The sequence below is a fragment of the Desmodus rotundus genome, chromosome 9 (genome assembly GCF_022682495.2).
Source record: "Desmodus rotundus isolate HL8 chromosome 9, HLdesRot8A.1, whole genome shotgun sequence".
In the NCBI taxonomy this organism is placed as follows: domain Eukaryota; kingdom Metazoa; phylum Chordata; class Mammalia; order Chiroptera; family Phyllostomidae; genus Desmodus; species Desmodus rotundus.
Window position 1 is genome coordinate 66244585 of NC_071395.1, and position 25399 is coordinate 66269983.

At 39.6% G+C, this 25399-nt stretch overlaps 1 protein-coding gene and 1 non-coding gene across 3 annotated transcripts in view; both read right to left on the bottom strand.

Moving 5' to 3' along the window:
• COX10 (cytochrome c oxidase assembly factor heme A:farnesyltransferase COX10) overlaps positions 1–25399 on the bottom strand; it is a 118270-nt gene that overhangs the window by 79309 nt on the left and 13562 nt on the right. For both annotated transcript variants that reach the window (XM_053910640.2, XM_024564642.4), the window contains exon 4: positions 6450–6574. In XM_053910640.2, the coding sequence (XP_053766615.1) occupies positions 6450–6574 (125 nt within the window). The remainder of the gene's footprint in view (positions 1–6449; positions 6575–25399) is intronic.
• On the bottom strand, positions 14226–14355 carry LOC112308995 (small nucleolar RNA SNORA30/SNORA37 family). Its single transcript, XR_002975203.2, has one exon. It is a non-coding gene; the product is annotated as a small nucleolar RNA SNORA30/SNORA37 family (small nucleolar RNA).

A 25399-nucleotide genomic window follows, 5' to 3' on the forward strand; every position in this document is an offset into this window, starting at 1 on the left:
GATTTAAATAAATAAATAAATAAATAAACAAACAAGAAACAGATGCACATGCATCTTCACACACACATATATATTATAATTTACAACTGTAACTCAAGTCTCTTAGTACATTAGGGAAAATAAACACATTTTCCCTTCCCATCCGCTACATGAAGACTCTAACTGGAGGTAACTGGAAGAAAAAAGATGCTGAAAGCACGGGGGGGACCTGTGCCAAAGAGACCAAACTCTCATGTTAATAACAGTAACAACAGCTACCATTAATTGAGCACTTAGCTGGTAGAGGGCATTAAGTGCTTCAAATCCTCCCAATCTTATCAGAGAAACAGACATTATGGTACTTTCACCTCAAGTACTTAGCAGCAAGAATGTCAGCAGTTAACCTGATTGAAGAAAGACTCACTCCATGGTGATGTCTGGAGTAGGACATTTCAGCTGCAAGGAAAAAAAGCAGTAAACCGGGAGCCGAGGGCCCCCAAGTTCTGCTCCCAATTTGACCAATTTCAGATGTGTGATGAGAGACATCCCTAAACTCCACTGTATTCCTCTATAACACTGGAATATTGCCCCCTCACAGTTATTGTAAGAAGCAAATAAAATAATGACCACTTAATGTGGCATGTAAATTACAAAATATTATTTACAGATATATGTTCAAACTATCATCCTCTCACATTTGCTTGCAAAACTTCATCTAGAGTTATTCTGGTTATAAATACCAATGCCAAGCTCACTCTGCTTAGATGGAGCATTCTGGAGAGTGGAATCAAATGTAATTTAGGAAGTATTTGGGATTATATAGAATCAAGAAGAGACTCTGAATTTAACATGCACTTTCTGACATTTTCCAGTAATGTTCGTGGTGTTCCTATTATCAACAACATATTTAGTCAGAGGTTCTTTCCTACATGCTGTTCAAAACTCTCTGTGCAAACCTGATCTTGTGCAGTTGCTAATCTGAATCATTGAACACGCCAGGTTACGGACTTCAGAGGCCACTGAATGACTGCAAGTTGCTCACCCGTGAAGACATCAAAGTCAAACAAATCAGGACACTCAGAAGAAAATGTACTTCTCATATTGACTTTTCATACTCAAATGATGTTCAATAAATCACATCACTGGTGTTTGCTAACATCAGTCTTATTCTCCTAGAACACAACACCAAGGTTAATAACCACTTTTGCTCAACATGGAAGATGAAAGGCAATTCCTATTGCTCAAGGCGGACTGTATATTCAAAACAAAAGAAACATCAGAGAAAAGGAAAATGGAAAAAGATGCATTAGATATTATTAATCTCTTATTCACAAGAAAACAGAATAATCTTTACCTGTTTCTCCTTCACTTTTAAAAGCTGTGAATTTTCTTTTGCCCTACTCACCAATAATTTGGAGCTCTTTATCCAAAGCCCTTCCTTTTTACCTTATTTCAGCCATGAAAAGTCTCTCATGTATTGTCAGTATCAAACAAAACACATGTCTCTTCTTGACTCTATTTTATTTCCTTTCATAAAAATTCTTCATTCACAGATACACTAGACCCTAAAGATAATATACTCTTACCAGCTTTATTTCCTTAATTATAACCTACCTCCCAGATCTGAAATTCTACTTATGTTTTGTGCCTTCTGATTATTTTCTCCAAAATAAAGTCTCAGAGAACATCAATGGTTATTCTTAGATCTAAGTCTAGGTTATAAATTCATTAATCATTTATTCGATCTTTCAGAAAAGGCATTTTTTGAAATTCCATGAACCTAGACTTAAAAAAATGAACTAATTCATGTACAATGCTTAGAATGTTACTTGGCATGTAGGAAGTGCAAAAGTAAGTGTTGGCTCTGATTACTGCTATTATTAACACTTCTTGCTACAATGCATAGGACAGTCCCCCATAACATGGTTATCCAGCCCAAACTGTCAAGAATGGAGAGGCTGAGAATCCCTGTATTAAAAATTAAAGGATTTGGCTGGTTAAACACATGAAACACCTGCACTTCAAAAAACCCTTGAAAACTGCAGAATATATACAAGACTTCATGGCGGAGTTGATAATCCAACCTACATACACCAAGACTTGTGGAACAAAAGTGAGTGCCTAATAGTAAAATGGACAAAACTCACTGGTAAACACAAATGGCCAATAAGCAGTAAAAAAAATTCCCCCAAACAAGAAATAACTCCACCTCCTCTGTAAAGAACACAACTCGATGTGGAAGGACACGTCTATGGCTCCCTACATACCTGGCACGGGTTCTCTACCATGCAGTGCTGGCGACGGCCACTTCCACACACTGCCAAACAGACGTCTCAGCTGATTTGAAACAAGCAAAAGACCTTCTGGGAAGAAATTTAGCTGGACTTAAAATACATAACTTTTTAATTTTAACTTTTTATTTTGAAAACTAGATATATTTTAAGACAAACACATGATTTTAGAAATCTACTGAAAGAAATAGTTAAGGACATGTTAAACAATTTAGCTACAGGAATTTCAGCTCAGCATTGTTTATTTTGATTAAAGGACTAGAAATCTCTAAAATGTCCAATAAGGAGAAACTGATTAAACAAATCATGGTGTCTCTATATACTACTATAGTATGTACCATGGTACAGTATCTACTACTCTTAAAATCATGTTACACCAAGTATTGACATGAAGAATGTTTTGATACACTATTTATAGAAAGACATACAAATTATTATAGTATATAAATCATTTCTATGAGAAAAATAATAGATATTTGAAGATGTGTGTTCTAAAAGTCAGTGATAATATAAATTAGTTTTTAATTGGGATTGTATTCATTTTTTATTTGTTAACTGCATTGGGACGACACTGGTTAGTGAGATTACACCGTTTCCAGGTGCTAACACGTGGGTCACATGAGCACTGCGAGGGCAGGGATTTTGCTGGTGCTCTGCTGTAACTCTTAATATACACAACCGTGTCTGACAGAAATGGAAAAGAAAATAAAAATTGTTGTTATTTTTGCTTATCTATATTTTCTCACTGTTCTGAAATGAAAAAAATTATTTGCATAATACATTTTTTTAAATGTTGTTTTTAAAAAGAATAATTCAACAGCAAAACCAAGTGTTTCACAATTACCAGAAATGAAGATGTCCCCTACTTCACAGGGCCATAAGGTTTAAAAATCTACGTGAATATTTTTGCAAACTCTGAAGCACTGTACGCATGTCAGAAATTAGTCATTTTGTTAAGATCATACATTTCAGAGTTAAACCAGTTTCATATATGCTTTGGCTGGTAGCTTCCCTCTCACCAGCTCTACCTCCAGGGGTTTGTTCTTCAAACACAATTAGAGGTGGGCGCAGGGTTACTCTAGAAGCAAAAGTTACAATTACAAAGAGCTTGCTGAGAATTGCCACATTCATAAAATGGAATAGTATGTCACATTTAAAATTAATTCTGTAGAAATGTGTTTATTGACATGTACCCTTAACCACTATTAAAAAATTCATATATATGTAATGTAAGTTAATCTTCAGAACAGCTTATTATAACATCTAATATGTCAAACACTCAAAAAATTATGATTATTCTTATATATTTCAATTTAATTCATTCTACTTGAATTTATTCAGCTTTTCACTTTCAGTCACTTATTTCTCAAGATTTGATTAGTCCAAGCCTTTTAGAACATTTTATCTTTCAGTTAAATTAAAAACATTTTATGAATTGCTCTCATCCTTTGAAGGCATACCTGCTTTAAAGCCATGCTATAGTTTGAATTAAGCATGTGTGTATTTTATAAATATGTGTGTAATTCTTTTCTACATTGTAATGTTAGTGGTTTCATATATACATGCATATCTATCTTAATGCATTAGTCACTACTTCATAAATCAAAACCTGAGTATCATTTTCTCTCCTTAAAACAAATGTAAGAATAGTTTTCCAAAACTTTATTTTTTCTACTTTCACAGAGAGATCATAGAAATAGAGTACAAAAAAAGAATCACTAAGAACTAAGTTAATAACAGCTAAAAGAAAGTGTTTAAAACATATGAACTGGATTGAATCCTTCTATAAACACAGACAGTAGTAATATTTTTCTTTTGCGGAACTCTACCGGAAGCTGAAGAACTTTTATACATACCAACCACATATAGTATGTGCATTCTTTAAGTTGAACACCAGCTCCCTAAAAAAACCCAGTAAGTTCTTCCATCTCAGCAGACTGTTTGTTATTCAAAACTCAGTTAAACCCTCATTGCCTGGTATTATTTCAATTAAAGGCACTAATGAAAATGGCTTCACAATCCTTTAATTTTATGAGTCTGTCTACCGACACTAGAACTAAAATATTTGCAATGTGTTATTTACAAAATATTGTAATTTGGAAAATTGATTGGTAACTTAGTAACAATGAATTGTACAATGATGGGAATCATTAAGATATTTAAAGTACTGTGAAGCTTCCAGAGGAAATTAGGGCCCAAGAAAAGTGGAAGGAAGCACTATGATGAATATAAGAAGATGAAGCAATTATTCATTTGCTCAACAAGCACCAATTCAGGGTGACAACGCGCCCGACACTGACGAGGCTGTGGGAGGTAAGTGCCATGTGGAGGAGGGATGTGCCAGTGTTCTAGAGGAAGAACAGGGGAGGTGTGTGTGTAAGTGAGATGCTTCACAAGGCTGCAAAACCTACCTAAGCAAGAAATAAAACAGGGAGAGACTGGCTTCGCAATTTGTCAGTACCTTTGTCAGTACCAGAAAGAACCCCATCATGCCTGTGGCTTTCCTAGGGAATAGTTTTAAAATCAACAGACCCCAACTCACTCCCTATAGCAAATAAACTTCCTGCAGACTATGAAATAAAGTGGCCATCTGAACTTAGTCTTTTTAAAGTTTCTAAAACCTTGGTCCAATATTCAGTTTCTGTAAATTTCTGTCTAAATGTAAATCATTCCATTTCTTTCCTCTGGTTACTTTTTTTGCTACAACTGACAGGTATTTTTCTTTTTCTCCCTTCCCACGATAAATTCTTGAGCCACCTTTTTTAGGGCAGTGTGTAGGGGGTTGTCGCAGCTTCAAGTCAAGATGGTTCTGCATTACTTTTAGAAAATCATGGCATTTCTGTTGAACCAAATGACGCGTATTAGTTTGTTGTTGTTATTGCTTTGTTTTTATTAAACCCCCTCACTTTTATTTTAAACCTTTTATTTAAATCCATATAATCAAATAGGAGTCATCAGTTAGTATATTGAAGGTAAATCAGCTCTTCAATTTTAAAAAAAGAGCCAGAAAACTAGAATAAGTTTCTACTGAACCTTATGATGTATTTTTATAACTAAAGATAACATTTTTAAAAATTTTTTGAAAAATAGACCCAAAATAGCCTTATAAATCCATTTTGCTTATACTGCTTTTCATTCAAATTTTCATTAAAAACATGTTCATTGTGAAACCATAATTATCCCCTTAGCCAAGAAATATGGGGGTGTAGCAAAAGGGAGGAGCAACTTGGAAGAGATGGCGTCGTGGATTGTAGGGGTGGACGGTATTGTGAGTAGGGTGGTAGGGCTATTTGAACCTCTCCTAAGATTGTTTTGTCTTTAAAAATAGTAACAAAAAATAAACCTTACTTGAAATAGATTCATACTTCTCCAAGTAGCTGATAATACATTACAAAAACACACTGATTTTAGGCATTATCAAACTAGAATTCCCATATTTTGTGGACTACCAACTTATATATCCACTCAGCCAAGCTGTTTTCCTGCTGGTAACTTGAATTCCTGTTTTAAACCCGTGCCAATTCCTCTTGGGTGTTCTGGTGATGAAAGAAACTTTTCCTTAAGTTTTAGCCAAGACTTTTTCACTAAAGTATCTTATGAAAAAGCCACATCATTGGAGCATACCACGATGACCAGGCAGGGGAAAAACTATTTTAGAGAATTATTCTGATGTTTAAAATAATGGGGGCGGGGCAGGCAATGCATTAAAAAGAATATGCTAAACAAACAAGATGCTAAAAATAATTAGCTAATTAATAATATGCTAATTTTCATATATCTGGATGCCATATACCAAGTGTACTAATACTGATTTATTTATTTTTTAAAAATTGGATATGCATTCTCTTTTGTGTAATAGTGATTTAAAATGAAAACAAACCAAACCAAAGAAAGAGTGCTCAGGGGAATGTGCCTGAACAACATAAGGCATCCTGGTCACTTGAAGCAGGTATGCCACAGCTCTCACCTGAACAGAACTGAAAACCATTCACCTCCAAAGAAAAGACAAATCGGTTATGTAACACATAGACCTCTATAGGATATACAGTGTTAGAAGTTCAGAGTACCTGCTCATGTATATATGATTTTGGAAGGTTTTTTTAAAAAATGTGATAGTACCACCAACTAGGAAAAAACAACAATATCAAAATCTAACTGAAAGGTGGATGATGAGCTGACCTGATTGATGGAGTTGGCAGCACAGGACGCAAGGCCTGTTCCCACAAAGGTAAGCAGGAAACAGGACCAGTCCAACGGCCCCGGAGCCAGTGCAAATCCAGCGCAAGTGGTGCCGATGACTAGAGCTGCAAGAGAGAAACAGTGGAGTCTCGTTACCACGCAGGTTTCAGACTGTCAATGCCCAAACCAAGCTGCCTTCCCATTAACCAATGAATCACTTCAATAACACAAACCAAGGCTAATCTTTCATTTGAAAAAATAAAGAACATTTTTCTGATTATAAAAATTATATGTTCATCACAGAAAAATGCTCATTTTCCTTTAATTCCATTATATGCTAGAGAAAAAATAAGGCTGGTGTTTTAAACTGAATTACTCATTCATTCAACAAACATTTAGTGAATACCTCATTCACAATCAGTACTATGCTGGGCATTACGCATTGTACAGAATAAAGGAATAAGAAAGGTCTAATTCCTGCCCTCGGAATTTATCTGACAGGGAGATGACAGACATACACTAATAACTATATAACACAAGATAGCAAATAATAAGGGTCTTACTTCTGTGGGTCTTAATTCTACCTGAGTAGAGGGCTTGCCCACCACAGATGGTGGTCACAGAGGCCAGAAGATGATTAGAGGATGACTATAGGGAAATGATAATCCTATGGCCAGCAACAGAAACAAAAGAAAGACCCAAGGTGCAGAGGCAAAGCTGCAATTCCAGCACCTGCTGTGACTGCTCCTTTTCTTTAGGCCCTGGTCCTTCTCTCCTGGGGCCAGGGAGCATCTTAAGAGCTGTAACCACTGACCACCACCCTCTGCCCTCCGTGGAGGATCAGCTGTGCAGGGGCAGGGTGGCGGTGCTCTGACGTGGTCTGTAACTGCCCACTGGGTGAACAGGCTCTGGGGTCTCCCAAGTGGTGCAGGGCAAGGTCAGCCCCCACTGTGTTTTGCCCCGGGCCACCCTAATTGAGGTATAAAGCAATATCAGATGGCTGCTACTTATGCTGGGCTTGGAGATTTCCAGACGAAGCCAACTGTGAATCTAGGCTGGCTGCTGCTAGCAATGGGCCTGGGGCTCACTGAGGCCAGATGTTGCTTGCTTGAGGATTTAGGAAGTTGGGAAGCATAAGCTCAGACTAGCCACTCGTGTGGAAAAGCAGCTTGGGTGGGCCCATAAGTTGGGTGGGGTAGAGTCTCTGTGGATCTCCATGGTGGGTCACACAGTGTTAGCCAGTTTGATGGAGTCTCAGATATGGCATCAGCTTGTCGGCTCTGTGGTGGGAGGGCTCAGTAAAGGGACAATCGCCTTTGACCACGTTGATGCCAGCTACTTCAATTCCTCTCTACATGCCACTGGTGCCTTTCAAGCCACCACCACGGGACTGGAATTCATAGGAAGTGAGTCTGAGTAGGTGAGTCCATGTGTGGGTTCTTTAACAGGAACTGCTTGGGGCTTCAGGAGTTTCTTCCACCGACTCAATCCCCACTGGTTTTTGCAGCCAGAAATTGTGGGGATTTATCTTCCTAGCACTGGAACCCTGGGCTAGGAGACCTGGTGTGGAGTTGGCACTCCTCACTCCCAAGATATCCCTTCTGAATTTTTATCCACCACACATGGATGTGGGACCAGCCCGTTCCACATCTGTGCCCCTCCTACCAGTCTGGATGGATGTGGTTTCTTTAATTCCATAGTTGTCAGACTTCCATTCACCTCAATTTCTGATGGCTCTGAGTGACGGTTGTTCTCTATTTTAGTTGTAGTTTTGATGTGGTTGTGGGAGCAGGCGAGACATGTCTACCTATGAGGCCACCTTGACCAGAAGTTTCTTTTTTGGGTATACTCTGTCTCTCAAGCATACCAAGCTCCTTCTCATCCTTCAGATCTCATCTTAAACATCACTTTGTAGAGAGAACTTCCCTGATCATCACATCTGTAGGAGGAGGCCCTCCCCAGTTACTCCCTCACTCACATCATCCTTTATTATCTTCACAGCATTTGCCACCTGTGGCTCCACGTGGGAATACAAATCTCCTGAAGGTGGGAGACCTGACTGTGTTTCACTGTTATATTTTAAGGGTTACCACTATGCTAGGTACAGAGTAGCACTTACTAGAGGAAAAGAAGGAACAGTGGCGGCTGTCAGATTGCAGAATATCAAGTTGAGGAGTCTGCATTTCATTTGATTGGCAGCAGGGACTCACTGACAGTCTAATGCAGGAACATAACCTGTAAGTGTGTTTGGCCTGGCGGCAATGGGCACCAGGATTCACAACAGGTGGAGTTATGCAGAGAAACAATTTGAGAGGCTAGACCATTAATCCACTGTGCATTAACACAGCAAAAGTGAGAACTGGACAGATACAAAGCGTAGTTTGATGGGTTAATTGTTGAGACTTCTTCACTGTGAAAGGTAGGAAAATAAAACAAACAAACAAAAAAACAACAAAAAAAGACCAGCAGGTGAAGGGCTGCACTGGGCAACCTGAGGAAGAATGATGATGTGAACAGAAATAAGGTATCAGGGGACAAGGTGTCCAGCTTGCTGGTCTCAGGGAAATGTGCTGCTTTTGAGGGACTATGGGACATCCAAGTGGAAATTTATGGAACATTAAACTGGAGCCCAGGGGAGAAGCTGGAGACAGGAGGGAGACACACAGCTCTGGAGTCATATGCCTACAGACCATGGCCCAAGGGAACGAATAAGATTCATGATGGACAGCAGAGTGAAAAGCAGTGTATAAAAGCACCAGAATTTTATACAGACACAGACAAATGACAGATACTGACAAAGACTATTTGAAGGCAAGAATCGGGAGGATGAGGTGTCATGGATGTCAAGTAAACATGTGAGGGGCCATGGGGAAGCAAGGCTGAAAGGCACCTCCTCACTGAAATCCATGAGTACAGGCCAGAGAAACAGATTACTCCTTCTCGTGGTCACAGACTGGCAGGCACGCCCTTCAGTCTCATCCTACCAGCAATGTACAGAACTTCATTTGTAGTTTTGCAAGCCTGACCATAATACCTTGGCTAGGCTCAGGCTTCTTATATTTCTATTTCATTGACTGGGGTCAATGATAATTTGCAAAGGTGACTTAAAGATATATGTGGATTTTCAACCTAAACCAGAATTTTCTACAGAGAGTGTACTTGGCAGAGGGGTCCTTCCTTTAGCCTGGCAGCCCCCACATGTGGTGTGCATCAGAATCTTCTGGGGGAGGATCTGCCTCCACAGAGAGGATGGGGTAGGGTTTAAGCAGACTGAAAAATAAGTTCTGGGAATGAGGACGGCAGTTTGGAAAAAGAAGACTAGCAGCTAATGGCAAACAAGAGGCTTACTGGAAGTCACAGAGACACGTCGAGGAGAAGAGTGGGCTGGCTTAGGCCAGGAAGCACGCACTGCCCCCTCTCCCTTCCTGTGCCTGCCCTGCCCACTTCTGTGCACAGGTCAGAACACGGCGACTTCACCTACGTACAGAACAGCAGCAAACCCCCGTGGACCCAGGGCAGGAATCCAAGACTGAACACAATTTCAAAGGAAACATTCTGAGGAAACTTTTAGCTCTCTAATTCTCTAACGACTTATTCCCAAAAGAAAATGCCACAGCGATTCCATGCTTTGAAAACAGTGGTTGCAGGTGCATATAAAAGGATATTTTACCCAAGTGAGACAGGAGCAGAACAGCCTCTCATATAACAGCCATACATGCGCACAGTTAGTGATCATCAAGAAAAGCACCATTTTTTTAGAGCAAACGAAACTCCTTTCAGGATGCTCAAATAACACCGTTCTTGGAGTAGGCTTTTTCACATTTCACAGCTATCACACCATAAACTGCAAAGCCTCACAGACGGGCTGGTGTTCCACAGTGAGAGTCATCTTGTTCTGTACCACTCGCCAGCTCCCCGGGTGGGCTGGTGGTGGGCTAGGCGACCCCTTGCATGGGGCCCCGTGTGTCGCCACAAGCCAGGACTGGAAGCAAAGCCCCAATGCCCAGGCTACTCCTCAACTGTGCCAGAGGAATGCTGCCACCCAGGAAGAAAGGCTGAGGTGTCGAAGGGAGAATCCAAGGGAAAAGAGACTGCATGGTATTCCTCTCAAAAGAAGCTAAGTGCATTGCTTTTATTACAGAATAAATCATTCAGAATAACTCATAACTATTTTAAGGCTTGAACCTTAAATCAAAAGTAAACGGCTTATAAATATCTCTGGTGGCTATAAGAGCATAGAAAATCCTTTCTCAATATGTAATTAGCAAAAGCTAGAGTCACCAAAATAAAGAACTACCTTAGGTATCTCTAAATATCCATATCAATATTTTGTATTGTGCTTTACAAACAAGTAAGAAAAATCAATTACCGCCACAGTGGACAAGAAAGCACCATCATTAAACTATCAAAATAAAAATGTAAAAAGAAATTTAAAATCCAAGAGTATGTAGTTACATGAAAGCAGTGTTAACGCAGAGGAGAAAGTATCTTGTTTTTCTTTTTATTCACCTGAGGGCTTCGATGAGTGATGAACCATACAGAAAGCACATTAAATTTTTAACTAATGGGGTCAACTGACAAGTTGAGAGATAGAAAGTGGTTTGCAAAAAACTGAGAAAGGGAAAAGGTAAGACATTAACAATGACTACATTTACAAAACAGAAATACTACCTAATATAAACATGTACAAATTGTGAATGGTAATGTATATGAAAAAATGATAGGGGTCATTATTACAGCAGAGAAAATTTGAATTTTGAGCACATCTCCCCCCGCAAGTCAAAAGCTAACAAAGGATGTATTTACACTTACTTCATGGAAACAACTACCTTAAAGAAAGAGCAGGGCAGGGGTCTGGTGAGCTGTGCGAGCAGAACTGACCAAAGCCATGTCCCCGCCCAGCACTGCCACAACTGTAATTCAGCTCTTCATTGATTTCCTGGGATTCATTACAAGGAATCATTTTACAACACCAGGATCTCATTAAAATGAAGGTAATATGTTCTTTCATTAATAACACTTGAAATTATATTTTACTTGGTAATCTCATATTCTGTCCCTTCACAAATAAACATAGAATCAATGCTGCCAACGAAGCATGACCCGTCCAAGCCGAGGCCCAGGGGCGCTGTCTGTAGGCCCCAGGGTGGCTCTGGAGGTCGGGGAGGGGTAATCTCCCCAGCCGACACAGCCTGCGCCACAGCTGTCCCCGCTGCTGGGGGGTGATCAGCTGGTCCACGTGCACCCCACGCAGGTTCACTAACAGCCTGTGACGGTGCTTAGAGATAAAGGTCGTCCTGACTACAGGGCCCAAGTCTTCACCGCTCCAGCCTCACCAGTTGATCTCTCCTGAACCACAAGCCCTGGCCTAAGGTGGGCCAGGGCTGCCGCCTTCCAGATCCCACCACTAACCTCATTCAAAAAATACCGTCTCTTGTCTGCCTGCTTTCTCTAGGGAGTTCTTACATTTGCTCTCTACAGTTTAAAAAAATTATTTTGAAACAGTCACAATTAGGCAAGTGCAACTGGCCTGGAAGAGGCAAACATCCCTAGTGTGAACTGCCCACGAGGGCCTTGTGGCAGAACTATGGAGGCCTCCAGGAGCAGGGCATTCCACAGCTGACCGCTGGAAGGGAAACAGGACCTCAGTCCAGGGAGGCACAGAAAGGGACTCCACCAACCACCAGGGAGCCTGCAAGGGGACCTCGAGCCCTACGGAGAACCATAAGCAAACACACTTATTTCAGGCTGGTAAGACTCAGCAGAGAATCCCAGCCAGGCACTGCCTGGGCTTCTGAAATAGCAACATTGTGTTATTTTAAACTGCTAAGTGTGTGGTAACCTGTTGTGCAGTAAGAGAGAACTAACACATGCTGTACCAAGGGTGGCATTTAAGAAAAGCTAGCCTACCAATAACACAGAGGACTGACCCAAGTGGAGGAACACCGACTCAGGAAACTACAGAAGGCCGTGATGAGGGCCTGGGAGGACGGCAACGGTGACAACAGAGGTGTAGGTATATGTTTGGAAGCTGGTGGCATTGTATACAGTAAATACACGCAATTACAGCAAAGGAGCTGAACATAATTCAGTAACTCGAAAATAGTAAAAATCTTAAAAGGGAGTTTAGGGTTAACTAGTCTGATCTCTGTCCTGAGTTAACATTGCAGATGGATGCTATCTCCAAATCCAGTGGCAGGAATTTCTCTCTCCCTGGGCAAACTGTTCTTAACAGAAGAATTCCAGCTGTAGGCAAGTTCTCTCTCAAACCAAGTCAAATCAACTTTCTGGAAATACCCACCTACCAATGTAATTTCTGTCGTTTTGGGCGACAGTCAATTAATTTTTGCTCAGCCCAGCCCTTTAATCATGCAAACGGAACAGGCCCAATAGCCTGTGCTTCAAGCTAAGTGTCCCTGGTAACCCAACACCCTTGACTTCCACACTCTTGCCACGCCGAGGGACACCTTATAGAGACACACTGGTTTTTCACTATTAACGAAAGCACTTAGCACAGTGCCTCGCAAATGGTGAGGGCTTATTAAATGGCGTTCTTGGTAACTATTAAAATGTGGTTCCTAGAATTCGGGTGACATATTTCTCTGGCTACTAAGCTTAGACCTCAGATAAAAGTGGTGTGTAAAGGAGGTTCGAGAAATAACAAAACATTTCATAAAAGTGCCACACACCTCTGTCTTATAATCTAAGCTACCTTTCTGTTACTCTAGGGATGTGACTGGAAAGTAGTTCTTTATAAATGTGGAGTAAAGATGACAACAAAAAAAAATAAAGATAAATAGGAACAAATACACATTTGTGAAACACTTTACAATGCCACAGTGTTTTTACATTTATTTAAATCTCAGAAACACTGTACTTCAAAATGGTGTGGATACCTCAGAGGTATGAGAAGAAAATGTGAAACCTTTCATTTATGTTTGACTTTTTAATTCTTTCTTTAAAAGCATTCAGTTGGCATATCTTAAAATGAATATAATACAGAGGTGTAGGAGTAAACAAATTTTATTTATATATAACTATATACTTTCTTATGTATGACATTTATATACAATAGTATAAATATTATAAATATATATGAGCACTTAAAACTTTTTACTGATAAAGTACATGACTAACAGACTTTGGTGAACCGTGCTCTAAAATAGACAGCAAAGCAAGCAAAGTGGCATTAACATTTGATTTTATACATGGACATCCACGCACATCAGTGGTAGTGATCTCAGTCCGGGATCTCATCAAGAGCCACACAGTTTACACACAATGTCGGGCTCTCTATTTTACAGATCCTCTTTTAACAAGTATACCAAAGACTCATTTTCAGAATAAAATGCAACTAAATGAAGGGAAGATACACACACACACACACACATATACACAACCATGTTGCTGATTACAAAATCAAAAACCAGGCCACTGAAGCTTTAACAACACTGTATGTCTGCACAGAGTCCATGAAAATGTTTCTTATACCACAGGACTTAGGGGGACTTGTGAGTCACAGAGAAGAGACCAGCACATGAGGCAGGAAGGAGCCTTGCAGCCCAGGCTGATGCTTCTGCACCAGTGGGCTTTGTCACCCACCTTAAACTGAGGCTGCACAGGGCCTGGAGTGCGAGTTCACCAGCCGCCCCAGTTCTCACACCACAGTACGCCTTCCCAAGCAGCAATGTACCACTTGCAAGGTTTTTGCATCTTGTCCAATATGTCAGAGGTTTTTTTTTAAGAAGCAGCTGTATCAAGAATACATTTTTTTCTCTCTGCATCGTTGAGTGACAGCTGCCACAGGCACAGTCCCAGGGCAAGGATGCACTGAAGGGTTTTCTTTCAGCACCAGCTACCAAATCCTGGCCCCACTGCCCAGGGGGAGGACCTGTGAAAGTGCTAAGGAATACACTTTAAAAAAAAATGCTCCATGCTTTGAGAACTATTGATCTCTGAGCATAAGCATAATGGAGGCACTGTCTTTCCTTTCTGAGATACTCAATTAACAATAACTATAAGGATTATATTTAAAAACTATTCATCTACACCCTGCTTCTATCTCTGTCTTTTAATGCTTCAGTATTTTTAAAGCCTAGCCCCAAATGAACTGAGTAAAAACCAAAACTCCAATAAATCAATTGGGGTGATTATCAACTCTGATAAAAGATTTAGCAGAAAGATTAAAACCACTGGCTAAATGATTTTGATTCTCTACAGGTTTTAAATTATCTTTGTGATATATTATATCTCATTATCCTTGATAGTGGACATAATGCAATATTGTATTTCAAATCCTACAAACCGGAGAGGTGTTCTAAGGCTCTTTTGTGTACAAAGCTGATGGAGAGTAAGCAGTTAATAAATTTGTATGCGGTTTTGTTTACACATGTGTCCAAGCAAGGGATAGGGTTTTTTAGTTGATCTCAAAGTTTAAAATTATGTAATTTAATTAGGAGGTAGGAATTAAGTCTCTTCTGATTTTCAAATGAGCATGTACTTTTGACTTCATAGCTGTGTGCTTTCCTCCTTTCTCTTCATTTCTATTAACACCTTAAGCTTCAAATAGTTCAATGGCTAATTCAAGTGTTTCAGGCTTCATGGCTTGGCAGTGTTCTGTGAATGTCCCGAAACAGGCATCTTACCAAGGCGTGTATCAAAGAAGGTAGTAATTCTGACGCCTACTGTTAAGTTCAGATGAAAAGTCAATTGATAAGAGATGCAGTATTTTTTTCCTCAGCCACATTAAAGAATATCAATTAGAGGTAACTGATTACAAACCATAACCACTTCTGGTTAAAAGATAAGACTTTATAGAGATTTTTTTAATAACACAGCTGCAAAACTAAGAACTTAGGGTATCTTCCTGTTTTCCTCTTTCTTCTTTTCATATAGTTAATGACCAAAGCTGGTCTGAAAAACTCCAGGACCAATTTAAAAGTCATAACTTCAAATTTATTGAGTGACCCTCTTACCAAAATGGAACATTTAAGTATGATCACCAAGGCAAATAACCAGGAAGCATTTGGTTTGCATTTATAGTCAGCACTCAGAAAAGGGAAAGAAAATATCTATCATATCTGTTTAAATAAATAGATAAATAAAATCAGTTTATAGATAAGTTAATTATGCAACACTGAAGGAAAGCCTAAGATTGTTCTTTCAATTAGTTTTTCCATTGCTGTTAAGCTTTTCTACTTTGTCATCCTATTTTTAGTTTTTCCCCTTCTCAGTAAAGAAACATTCCTTTCCTTCTCCGTATACGTGACAACCAACACTTTATATCCTGTATAATTAGCTAAAAAACTTTTCCATAAAACTGATGCCTATCAAACTTTTAAGAAGTGGAAACATGCCTTTTGAAAAACAAGTTTGGCAAAAAGGAATTTTCAGTTGTGAAGTTTTCACTAAAATAATGAAGACTTTTCTCAGTTTCTTATCAAAATTGTGCATTGTCCAGAGAGCAGGTATTTTATGATATACACTTAAAATAATAAAGAATTAAGATTAAGCATTCATTTAAAGTATCCTTCTGATTTTGACAGTATTTGTGTTTACCTACATTTCACTATTTTATACAACACATGTAGCGGGTCAGGAAAATGAACCTACTCACTCGTTCTTCATATCTGGTCATAAATGCATGCATATATTAACGTATCATTATTTTCTTTTGCGCTGAGTACTTTCATTTACTTTGAGAAACCAAATAGTTATGCAATAGTAATAGCTATGTTGTTATTCTAGACATTCAAGAAAACTTTCTATTAAGGAAAATCTTTTAATTACTTTCAAGATGATGAACAACTGGAAAAACTCCCTGAATGGTGTTGATGTCCCTTTAACTAAAGCTGACGATCAATAATCATCATTTGCCAACCCTAACAGATGATTCATTGGTAACATTTACTTTCACTACGAAACTGAAAAATAAAATCTCTCGGTGAGGACCCAACAGACCTTGACAAAGTCAAGTTGTTGAGGATCCCCCTGAGCTTCACGGGTTATAGCTTTTGCGAATTCAAAAACCTTTCAGAGAAACACACAGGGCCACTTCAATTCCCCAGTTATGCTGAGTACAAAGTGAGGCAGTAGATTAAAAACTTCAGGACATAATGACTGCAGGTGAAAGCAACGCTGTAGAAAGCAGACAGAGGAACTACAAAGCACAGCAGCCTAGAGTCATTGGGAACAATACTTTTCAGTTACCACTAAGCACTCAGTGGTGTAGCACAGTAAAATACAGCAGGTCTTTGACTGAATAAGGTCATGTCGTTCAATGACCTTTTGTTACAATGTCAATCAGAAAAAAGAAATCAATTCAAGCAAGGGCCACTGTCTGTGTGGAGTTTGCATGTTGTTCCCATGTATGCATGGGTTTCCTCCCACATCTCAAAGATGTAAGCGTGAGTTGAACTGATGTGTCTCAACTGTCCCAGTCTGAGTGAGTGCGTGTGAGCGGCCCTTCGATGGAAGGGCATCCTTTCCAGGGTGGGTCCTGCTTTGTGCCCTAAGCTGCCCAAATACACTCTGGCCACTGTGACCCTGAACTGGAATAAAGTGAGTTGGAAAATACTTTTCTTTCTTTTTTAAAAATACTAATTTTATTTCACTTAATATTTTATTAATATATATTAGTATTGAGTCAATATCTAGGATGTATGCTTAAATATACCCAGTATGTATGCTTACATAGCTCACATTTATTTCAAAATTTAATATTAGAAGTGTTCTGGGTTTTCATTAAGAAGTTCGGTGATTTCTGTGACCAGAACTTAACTCTTGTTTATATCAATTAGCCTAAAGGAAAACTGGTTTTGTTGTTTTGCTTAAAGTCACAGTTTCCAAGTACCTATTGATGACAATAACTGAGGACTTACTATAATTGAATACTTATAATTAAAAGGCTGATCTGTTTAAAATTCTGCAAATGGTGGCATCAAAGTTGGTACCTTGATACTCATTGTTAATTTGCTCCAGAACTCGTGACAAATGCTGAAACCCACCAGTACCAAACGATGAAGCGTTTTCTCTTGCTGGGCGGTGTTGTGACTCATACAAGTTCTTGCAAGTGTGACTAGTCCCAAGCAAGCTGAGCATTGAAACATTTTTTTCTCTTCAAAATATGAGTACAGGGTTTGACGAGTTCTGAAGCCGACGAGTATTGAGGTATGACTGTACTTTTTATCCCACTGAGCTTCTATTTTCTGAGCATCTGTTATGTGCAAGGCATGAGGCAGGCCATGGGAATGCAACAGTCATCCAGACAGATGTGGTCCCTGCCCTGTTGGCGCTCACACACTGGTGATGATCCAGACAAGTCGACAGGCATTACATTACAACTCAATGTAGTAGCGCTTCTGCAGATGGAGTCAAGGATGCTGCAAAGGATTCAGAAGGGCTTCCTAACTTAGAAGGCTTCCCAAACTGATGTAAAAGTTGGAGACTAAGGATAAGTAGGAGTCAGCCTGGTGGACAGTAAAGAGGGTGAGATGTAGGTAAGTGTCAGGAACAGAAGGCATAGCAAGCACAAAAGCATAGGGTGAGAGAGTATTCCAGATAAACTTTCATTCTCCCTACAGACAAAACAGGACAAAGTGTAAATAAAGGTAAAGATGCACACTTGTGTTGTTTCACAAAAGAGGGAATATATTAGAACCCCTCTTTTCATTCTCTACTCCAAATCCACAATCCCCCTTCTTATGATAGAAAGAAAAAAAGCTACTGAATAAGAACTTGTTAATACTTAAAGAGGTAGTCTTGTAACATTCTTTTAAAATTCTCTTCCGTGTTTCATTGCTTAATCTTAATAAAGGGGGCACTGGCATACTTTACTCCGAACTGGAAACCAAGCCCTTGAAAACACCCCAGAATGATAACAAGGCACCTGACACATCAGACCTGACTGAAAAGCAATCACCTGCTCTACTCCAGAGACTCCGATACCACACTCTCCATGGAGGAGGGAGACCTGCTTGGACTTGCAGAATCTAGGAGGACTCCCAGATGTCATGCTGATGGAGCCATCTGCTGATGGGAGGGTAGGGGAGAGGAAACAGGTGAAAGCAGTAACAGGTGAGAAATCAGATCAATTGTATTAGCAGGAAGTTGAGGATTTCCCACTTGATGAGCACTCAACCTCTACTTTTGTTAGAAATGGGGAGCAATGTAGTTTGCTGAGAGGAGTGGGTAGGGCAGATGGTGTTGAATGAGTTCTCCAAATAAGAAGTTTCTCGAAGCATGTTCTGGGACCGTTCCTAACAAAATGATCTGTTAAAAGACAGATTCCTAGACACCACCCCAGACCCTAAATAAAAAAGTTTAGGGAGATGAGGCCTAGAAATTTGCATTATAACAAGCATTCCAAGTATCTCAAATGGCAAATAATGTGTTAGGGCCACTGAAGACAATGAAGTTCTCTGCACCAGTGGTAGACACTGGGGTGAAGAGGAAAGCTGAGCAAGAAGAGGCCAGGCCCTTGGGACTGCTGGGGTGCAGCAAAGTCCGAGAGGCCAGTGGATGGTGCCACCTGGCCTGTCTCCTCATTCAGCTGAAGTCTCACCAGCAGCCCAAACTTGTATAACACAGATGTATACTTGAGCTAGTTGGCTCTTCTTTGTTGCATAATCCAGTACCAACAATCCCCAGCATAAACTAGGAATCTCAAAACGTGTATTTGATTATCAAGATGATAGGGAAAAACTATTAACAGATCAGGACACATCTATCTACAGCCAGTCCTGGAAAAGTAAATGTCAAGTTGGCAAATTAGTCTTCATTTAAATATACCACATATGAAGTGCACATGTGAGGCTGTAGTCCCAGAGAAGACTAAGGGGTGGTGTTTTATTTTCTTTGGAAAAGTGGGAAGTGACGAGATGGGCAGCCTCACATCCCTTTCCTAGAAAGGAAAGCACTGTGTAAGGAGACAGCCCAGTACACACCATGAGGACAGGACACAGAGAGTTAACTAGGCTGGATTTTAGAGATTTGACTTTTGAAATGATAGAGGTAAGAATTATGCCATACTTGGCGACCTCTTGAAGCTCTAGGGGCAGCCACATTGTACAGTACTGACCAATGAGATAAAAGAAGTTCCTATCAAGAACTTTCCTTCCCAAATAAAAAGGTGAATTCTTGTGAAGAGGTTTCTGCCTTCTCACATCGTCCCCCTTCTTCATTCTTTTTGCCTGGAAGACAACACGGAGATGGGGCAGTGGCAGCCTGCTTGTGGTCTGGAGAACAGAAGCCACTTGCTAGTAAGTACAGAACAAACAGAAGGAACTAGTTATATTGACTCCATCCTTTAGCACTAGCTCTTCACTCCTAGTTCAGACTCCTTGATATAAGAGGAAAAAAAACCCTCTATTTGTTTATGTCACTGTTCTTCAAGTTTTCATTTAGGTGCAACTGAGCCCATTCTCAACCCAGTTTTTTCTCTTCTTTAAAGAAATTATTAGCCTCATGAAATTTATCTTCCCATTCCTTTACATGCATCTACCACAGCACCTTACACTTACAATCAACCCAATTAACATCAAACTGAATTTAAAACAAATCATCAGAAAACAGAATTAGCCAAGATAAATGTATCTTTCGTCTGAACTAGAACACTGGCGCAAGCACCTACATGGCCTTTTCCCACCAGAAACCAACTGAAATGGAGGAGTAAAAATAAAAATTAAAAAACCTATATCAGCAATAAATTAAGTAGAGGACACTAACCACCCCCCCCAAAAAAAAATGCTTGTCAAATACAGTGCAGATGAAATTGAACTGAAAATAATTGCTAAGAGCTGACTTACTACTTTCATTACTTGAATAGCAAAAAATTAGACTACCTAAATATCAACTAAGAAAGAAATGGATAAATATGAGAAATAAAGGCTATCTGACAGCGCGCATCACTCGCCTGCTGTGAAGAGGTGTGAAAGCAGGTGCAGAGCCCAGGGCGGCCCATGGTGTGATGGGCCCACTCTATGGCAAGTCCCTTCACCCTCAAAGCAGAAGTCTTCAGATGCAGCTGCATCACAGCTGGAGGGGGAGAAGAGCAGTCCCACCAAAGAGAGAGCAGGTTCTCACCTCGCCATGATTCTCACTGGGACAATGCAGAACCGTTGCTGCATGCCCTAGTTCTAGGCAGCAAGCTACCCACTGCCGCTGGACCCGGCACAGCAGCTGATCTGTCAGCTCAGGAGGAAGCAGCACCAGAGAAATGGCTGGGCACAGACACTGTATTCTGAGAGCACAGGCAGACCACACCAAAAACCAGGTATGGAAAGTAGGGCACTAGTACTGTGTGGTTTCAAAAATACAGTGAAAATACCTTGTAGAGAAAAAGTTGCTCTGCTAGCAGCTCGCACTGCATTTCCATCAGGCCACAGGAATGTTACACCAGTAATGTAAGCTGATAGCTTCCATCTTTTAGCTTCAATTGCAAGTACAGAAGCCCAATAATGTCAAGTTAAAACTGTTAGGTGAAGAAAAATCCCACCAGGCATTCATTCAATCAATACATAATGAGCACCTATTAAGTACTATGCACTGCTCCAGTTACTCCAGGTACTCCAGGTACGGACAAGACTGTGCAAACGGACAAATCACCCTGTCCTCATACAGCTTATACTCTTTGGGGGACTTACTACTGTCTGGAATTGTCTTCTCTTCATCTGGGAATGGATAAAGGTAAAGAAATAAAATGGGTCAATGTTAAGACTTACAAAGAAGATTCTACAACATAAAAGAAGTAAAAGGAGCATGAAAGAAAAGAAGGTTGGATATATTTGTAACAGAGATGCACGCACCACAGAACTTGTAGATGATAAGCTCCTCATTAGAGGAAGGCCCACGTGGCAGGGGCTGACACCGCCCCCACCCCCCACTGGCCCACCCTACTCACTGCACTCAGTGCATTTGACCCACACAGGCTGGAAGGGCACACTTGAGACATAATAGGGACTCAATGAATAGCAGGTGAATGAGCAAAGTGAGTAGAAGAAAACAGCCCACGAAACAGATAAACATGGGTAAAGAAAAGTGTTCAGAGGCAAACACTGCTCTAACAGAACACTGAAAGTCATGAGAATGAGAAGTAGGCAGCACGAAATCGAATCAGTGCTGTACATCACACACCTCCTCCAGAATGGAGGGAAAGGTTAGAGTGAGAAAAACGGATGGAGAGTCTAACAGTGAAGCAATTACACCAAAAAAATTAAGTAATTGCTACAAATACCAAAAAAAGGGAGATAATCTGATCATTATTTGATTGGCTACCTAAAAAACGCACAAAGAGGTCAATTAAAAATACAATTTTTTAAATACCCCCAAATTAATTTATTCAGTAAATGTATATAACCTATGTAAAGAAAACTATAAAATCTGAGAGGCATAAAAGAATTCCTGGATAAATGAGGATGATGAATATGGTAAACATCTCAATTCCCCACCAAGTTAATCTATAAATATGTTAAAATTCCAATTAAAAAGTTAATAGAAGTTTGGAGGGATAAGGGAGATTAAGATTTGTCCAGCAACAGAGCTTCACAAATTCTTAAATTCGTGAATGTGACATTCAACATTGCTTAATGACTAATTAAAAACTGGGTATATCTCCACCTTATACCTTTTCTATAAGTAAAAATTTTACATGTAAGATATAAAAGTATAAAAATATGTTTAAAAATATAGATATTTATAAAACTTTTGTGTGGGAGAGCCTAAGCAATGCACAAAAACCAGGAACCACAAGAAAAAAAATATTGATAGATTTAATTACATAAAGTTAACATTTGCACATCAAAATAATGATAAATGAAAACCGGAGGCAAACAACATACAAGGGATAAAACATTTACCACAGGTAAATATAATGGGTTCAGATCTTTTCTATATAAAGAACTCTAACAAGCAATAAAGACAGATAAGCACTGAACAGAGGAATGGATAGAAGGCAAACAGGCCATTTACAAAAAGACAATGCAAGTCCCCATTCAACAAATGGAAAAAAGTAACACCTCATCAGCAGTTTTAAACACAGAAAACTTAAGTGGCAATTTTCACCCATCAAACTGGTTGTTGTTTAGAAAACTATATGAACATCTATCATTTCCTGGTGAAGGCAGGTGAATTGGTGGCCACTCTGGTAATCGCATAAGCAGGTCAAACCTTTGTCCAGGGAGAGTAGTCAGTGAAAACCAACAGTTCTCAGAGTGCAATGGCCTCTGAGCCATCAAGGCCACTCAGAGGCACTATCCTCGGAAAACTACCACAGACTTAGCTTCGAAGATATTAATTACAGCAGTATCTATAATAATAACAAAAAACTGAAAACAATCTAAATGGCATGGTGGCCAATAAATTATAGTTTAAAGGTGCAATGACACGCTACATATGCATTAAAAAGAAGGTATACTTCTAAGGATCTACCTTTCAGAAATAAATGTGTACAAGAACTTATGTATGATGATATTAAAAATCATTATTTTAATACTAAAAAACTAGAGACTATCTAAATATTAATTAATAAAGAAATGGTTCAATAAATTCAGTGTTTCCACACTATGGAATACCAACCAACCTTTAAAAAAAGAAGGTAGTTTTAATTACATTGATGAGGAAGCATCTCTACTTAGGGAAGAAAGCAAATAACTGTACAAAATGTATATTATGACCCCACTTTTATAATACAAACACAACAGAAACTATGTATGCATTAATATAATATGATATAATAATGTAATTAACCTTCTTTGAACCTTTACTATATGCTAGGTTTGGTACTAACTTGTTTACCCACATTATCTCATGTAATCTTCATGACAATCCTGAGAGGCAAATATCCCTATTTTACAGATGAAGAACTGAGGCTTACAGGTTTGGAAAAAAAATGTTCCCATCATCACAAAGCACTAAATGGAAGACCAGAGAGTCCCAGCCTGCTGGCCTGACTCCAGAGCTCTGCTGTCCACGCTGACATCATAGCGCAGCCTGTGCTGTGCAGACGGAGGCTGGAGAAGGGCAGGCCGAAGACTGGCCACCGCGCCACCGGAGGAGGCTCTTTTGTGTATTACGATTTCGTTGTAAGGAAACACTACACAGGGTATACATACCAACACAGAGTAATTTTAAAAAATTACACAAGTATTTACATTTTGAGCTTACAGTTGTTTTAAAAGCAAAAATACATAAATGAGATGTGCAGAAAAAAATTCTAGAATATACCAAAATCATGAAAATGGATGTTATGTTAAGAGGATGGAATTACAGGGGATTCCTTTCTTCTCATTTTTACTTATCTTTATTTTCTGTTTTTCTAAAGCAAACACGTCATAATAAAAACACTACTTCCACATTTAATAAGCATATACTTATTAACATAATTATTTCAAAATGTAAATTAAAATTCATGAAATTATAATTCTACTCAATATCTTTAGGGAAATGTGGAAAATCTTACACAGTATCTGACTGCCGATGACTGCAATACCCTGAAAACTAAACAAGTAATCTAAAATAAAACTGTATCCTCTATTCCTGTTTCTTTTTTTTCTTTTAATAAAAAGCAACATTCTAGGCCCTGGCGGGGGGGGAAAGTCCATTCATACATTGATAGACTGTACTTTATATCAGTTCCATCAACTGCAAAATCTATTGGTTCCAATAAACAATCTATTTTAGAGTTCTGGTCTCAGGAAATGTGTTGTAGCTTTTCAGCACAGATGTTATTTAGGAAAGAACTTCTGCTTTTTATTGACCTATATTAAGTATAAATTCAGTTTGCTCACCAAAGCCCCTTATGATCCTAATCCAAAATGTCTTTACTCCAGTGTGGTCCTTGCAACAAACTCCAAACACACGCTGTAAATAGCTCAGCTGGCAAGAGAAACTCAGGGGAGACGTATTATATCTTTATAAACTCAATCTTACTTCCTTTCCTAGAAGAAAAATCTTTAAATGGCATTAGCACCAGCGAACATTTGGCCCAGATCCTGGCATAAATGGCAAGGCATCAGGCGGCCGCCACCCTGCTGTCCTACAAACGGCCACTCTATAGCCTTTCACTTTGTCTACAGTTAATTTTCCTCAGTATATTACAGCTATAAACAAAAGGAGGCCAAGAAAGTAAGACCAGTTCTATAAAAGTGATCACTAATTCCCAGATATTTCTGCCTTGGCTATCATTAGCTATAAATGAATTGCCCAAGATGTTAAGAGTCCAAAAGAAATCAATTGGTAAAGAAAAAAATCCTGCTGACTCCAAGACATGTGCAAATTCAAGTAATAAACTAAATAGGGAGGGAAAAGGTCAAATAAAAGGGTAGGGGTCACCCAAAGGGTGCTGCCTCTTTACATGGAAGACGCAGAAGGAAATGACTTTAATTCAATTAACTCATCTAGAAACCTGGGCATGGAATATATAAAATGATGCTAGAAAAAATTTACTGCTCCAGGACTTCTATGTGTGGCTACAGGGGAGGCTGCTGCTCCCTGTCTCCGGGTGCATCTTGCTTTTGCATAGCTCTCTTGTGTGGTCCAGATCCTGCCCAGCTGGCTCTTCCCGCTGCCCAGGAGGGAGGACTGCTCTGGCTCTCACTAGGTGAGTTCTCCCACATCCAGCCAGACCAGTGGGCCTGGGACCAGCACCCTGCCTGTGTAACATCTACTTCACTTTCTCCAAGGGTGGTCCAGGACCACCTAAAATCAGATCGTCTGGCATCCTTGTCAAAAATGCACACCTCTGGGTCCTGTCCCAGCCAATGGGATCTGAACCCCTGGGGACAGTGGTCAGAAAGCACCGTTTGAACACACTTGCTATGTGTGCTCCTTCACACACTGACACATGGGAAGCAGGGAGTGGATGTGCACCCTACAGCACAGTATGTACTATTAAATGAGTAATTTAATCACCGCTTCACATATGGACACCATGTTTTAAATACCAAACTCTGCAT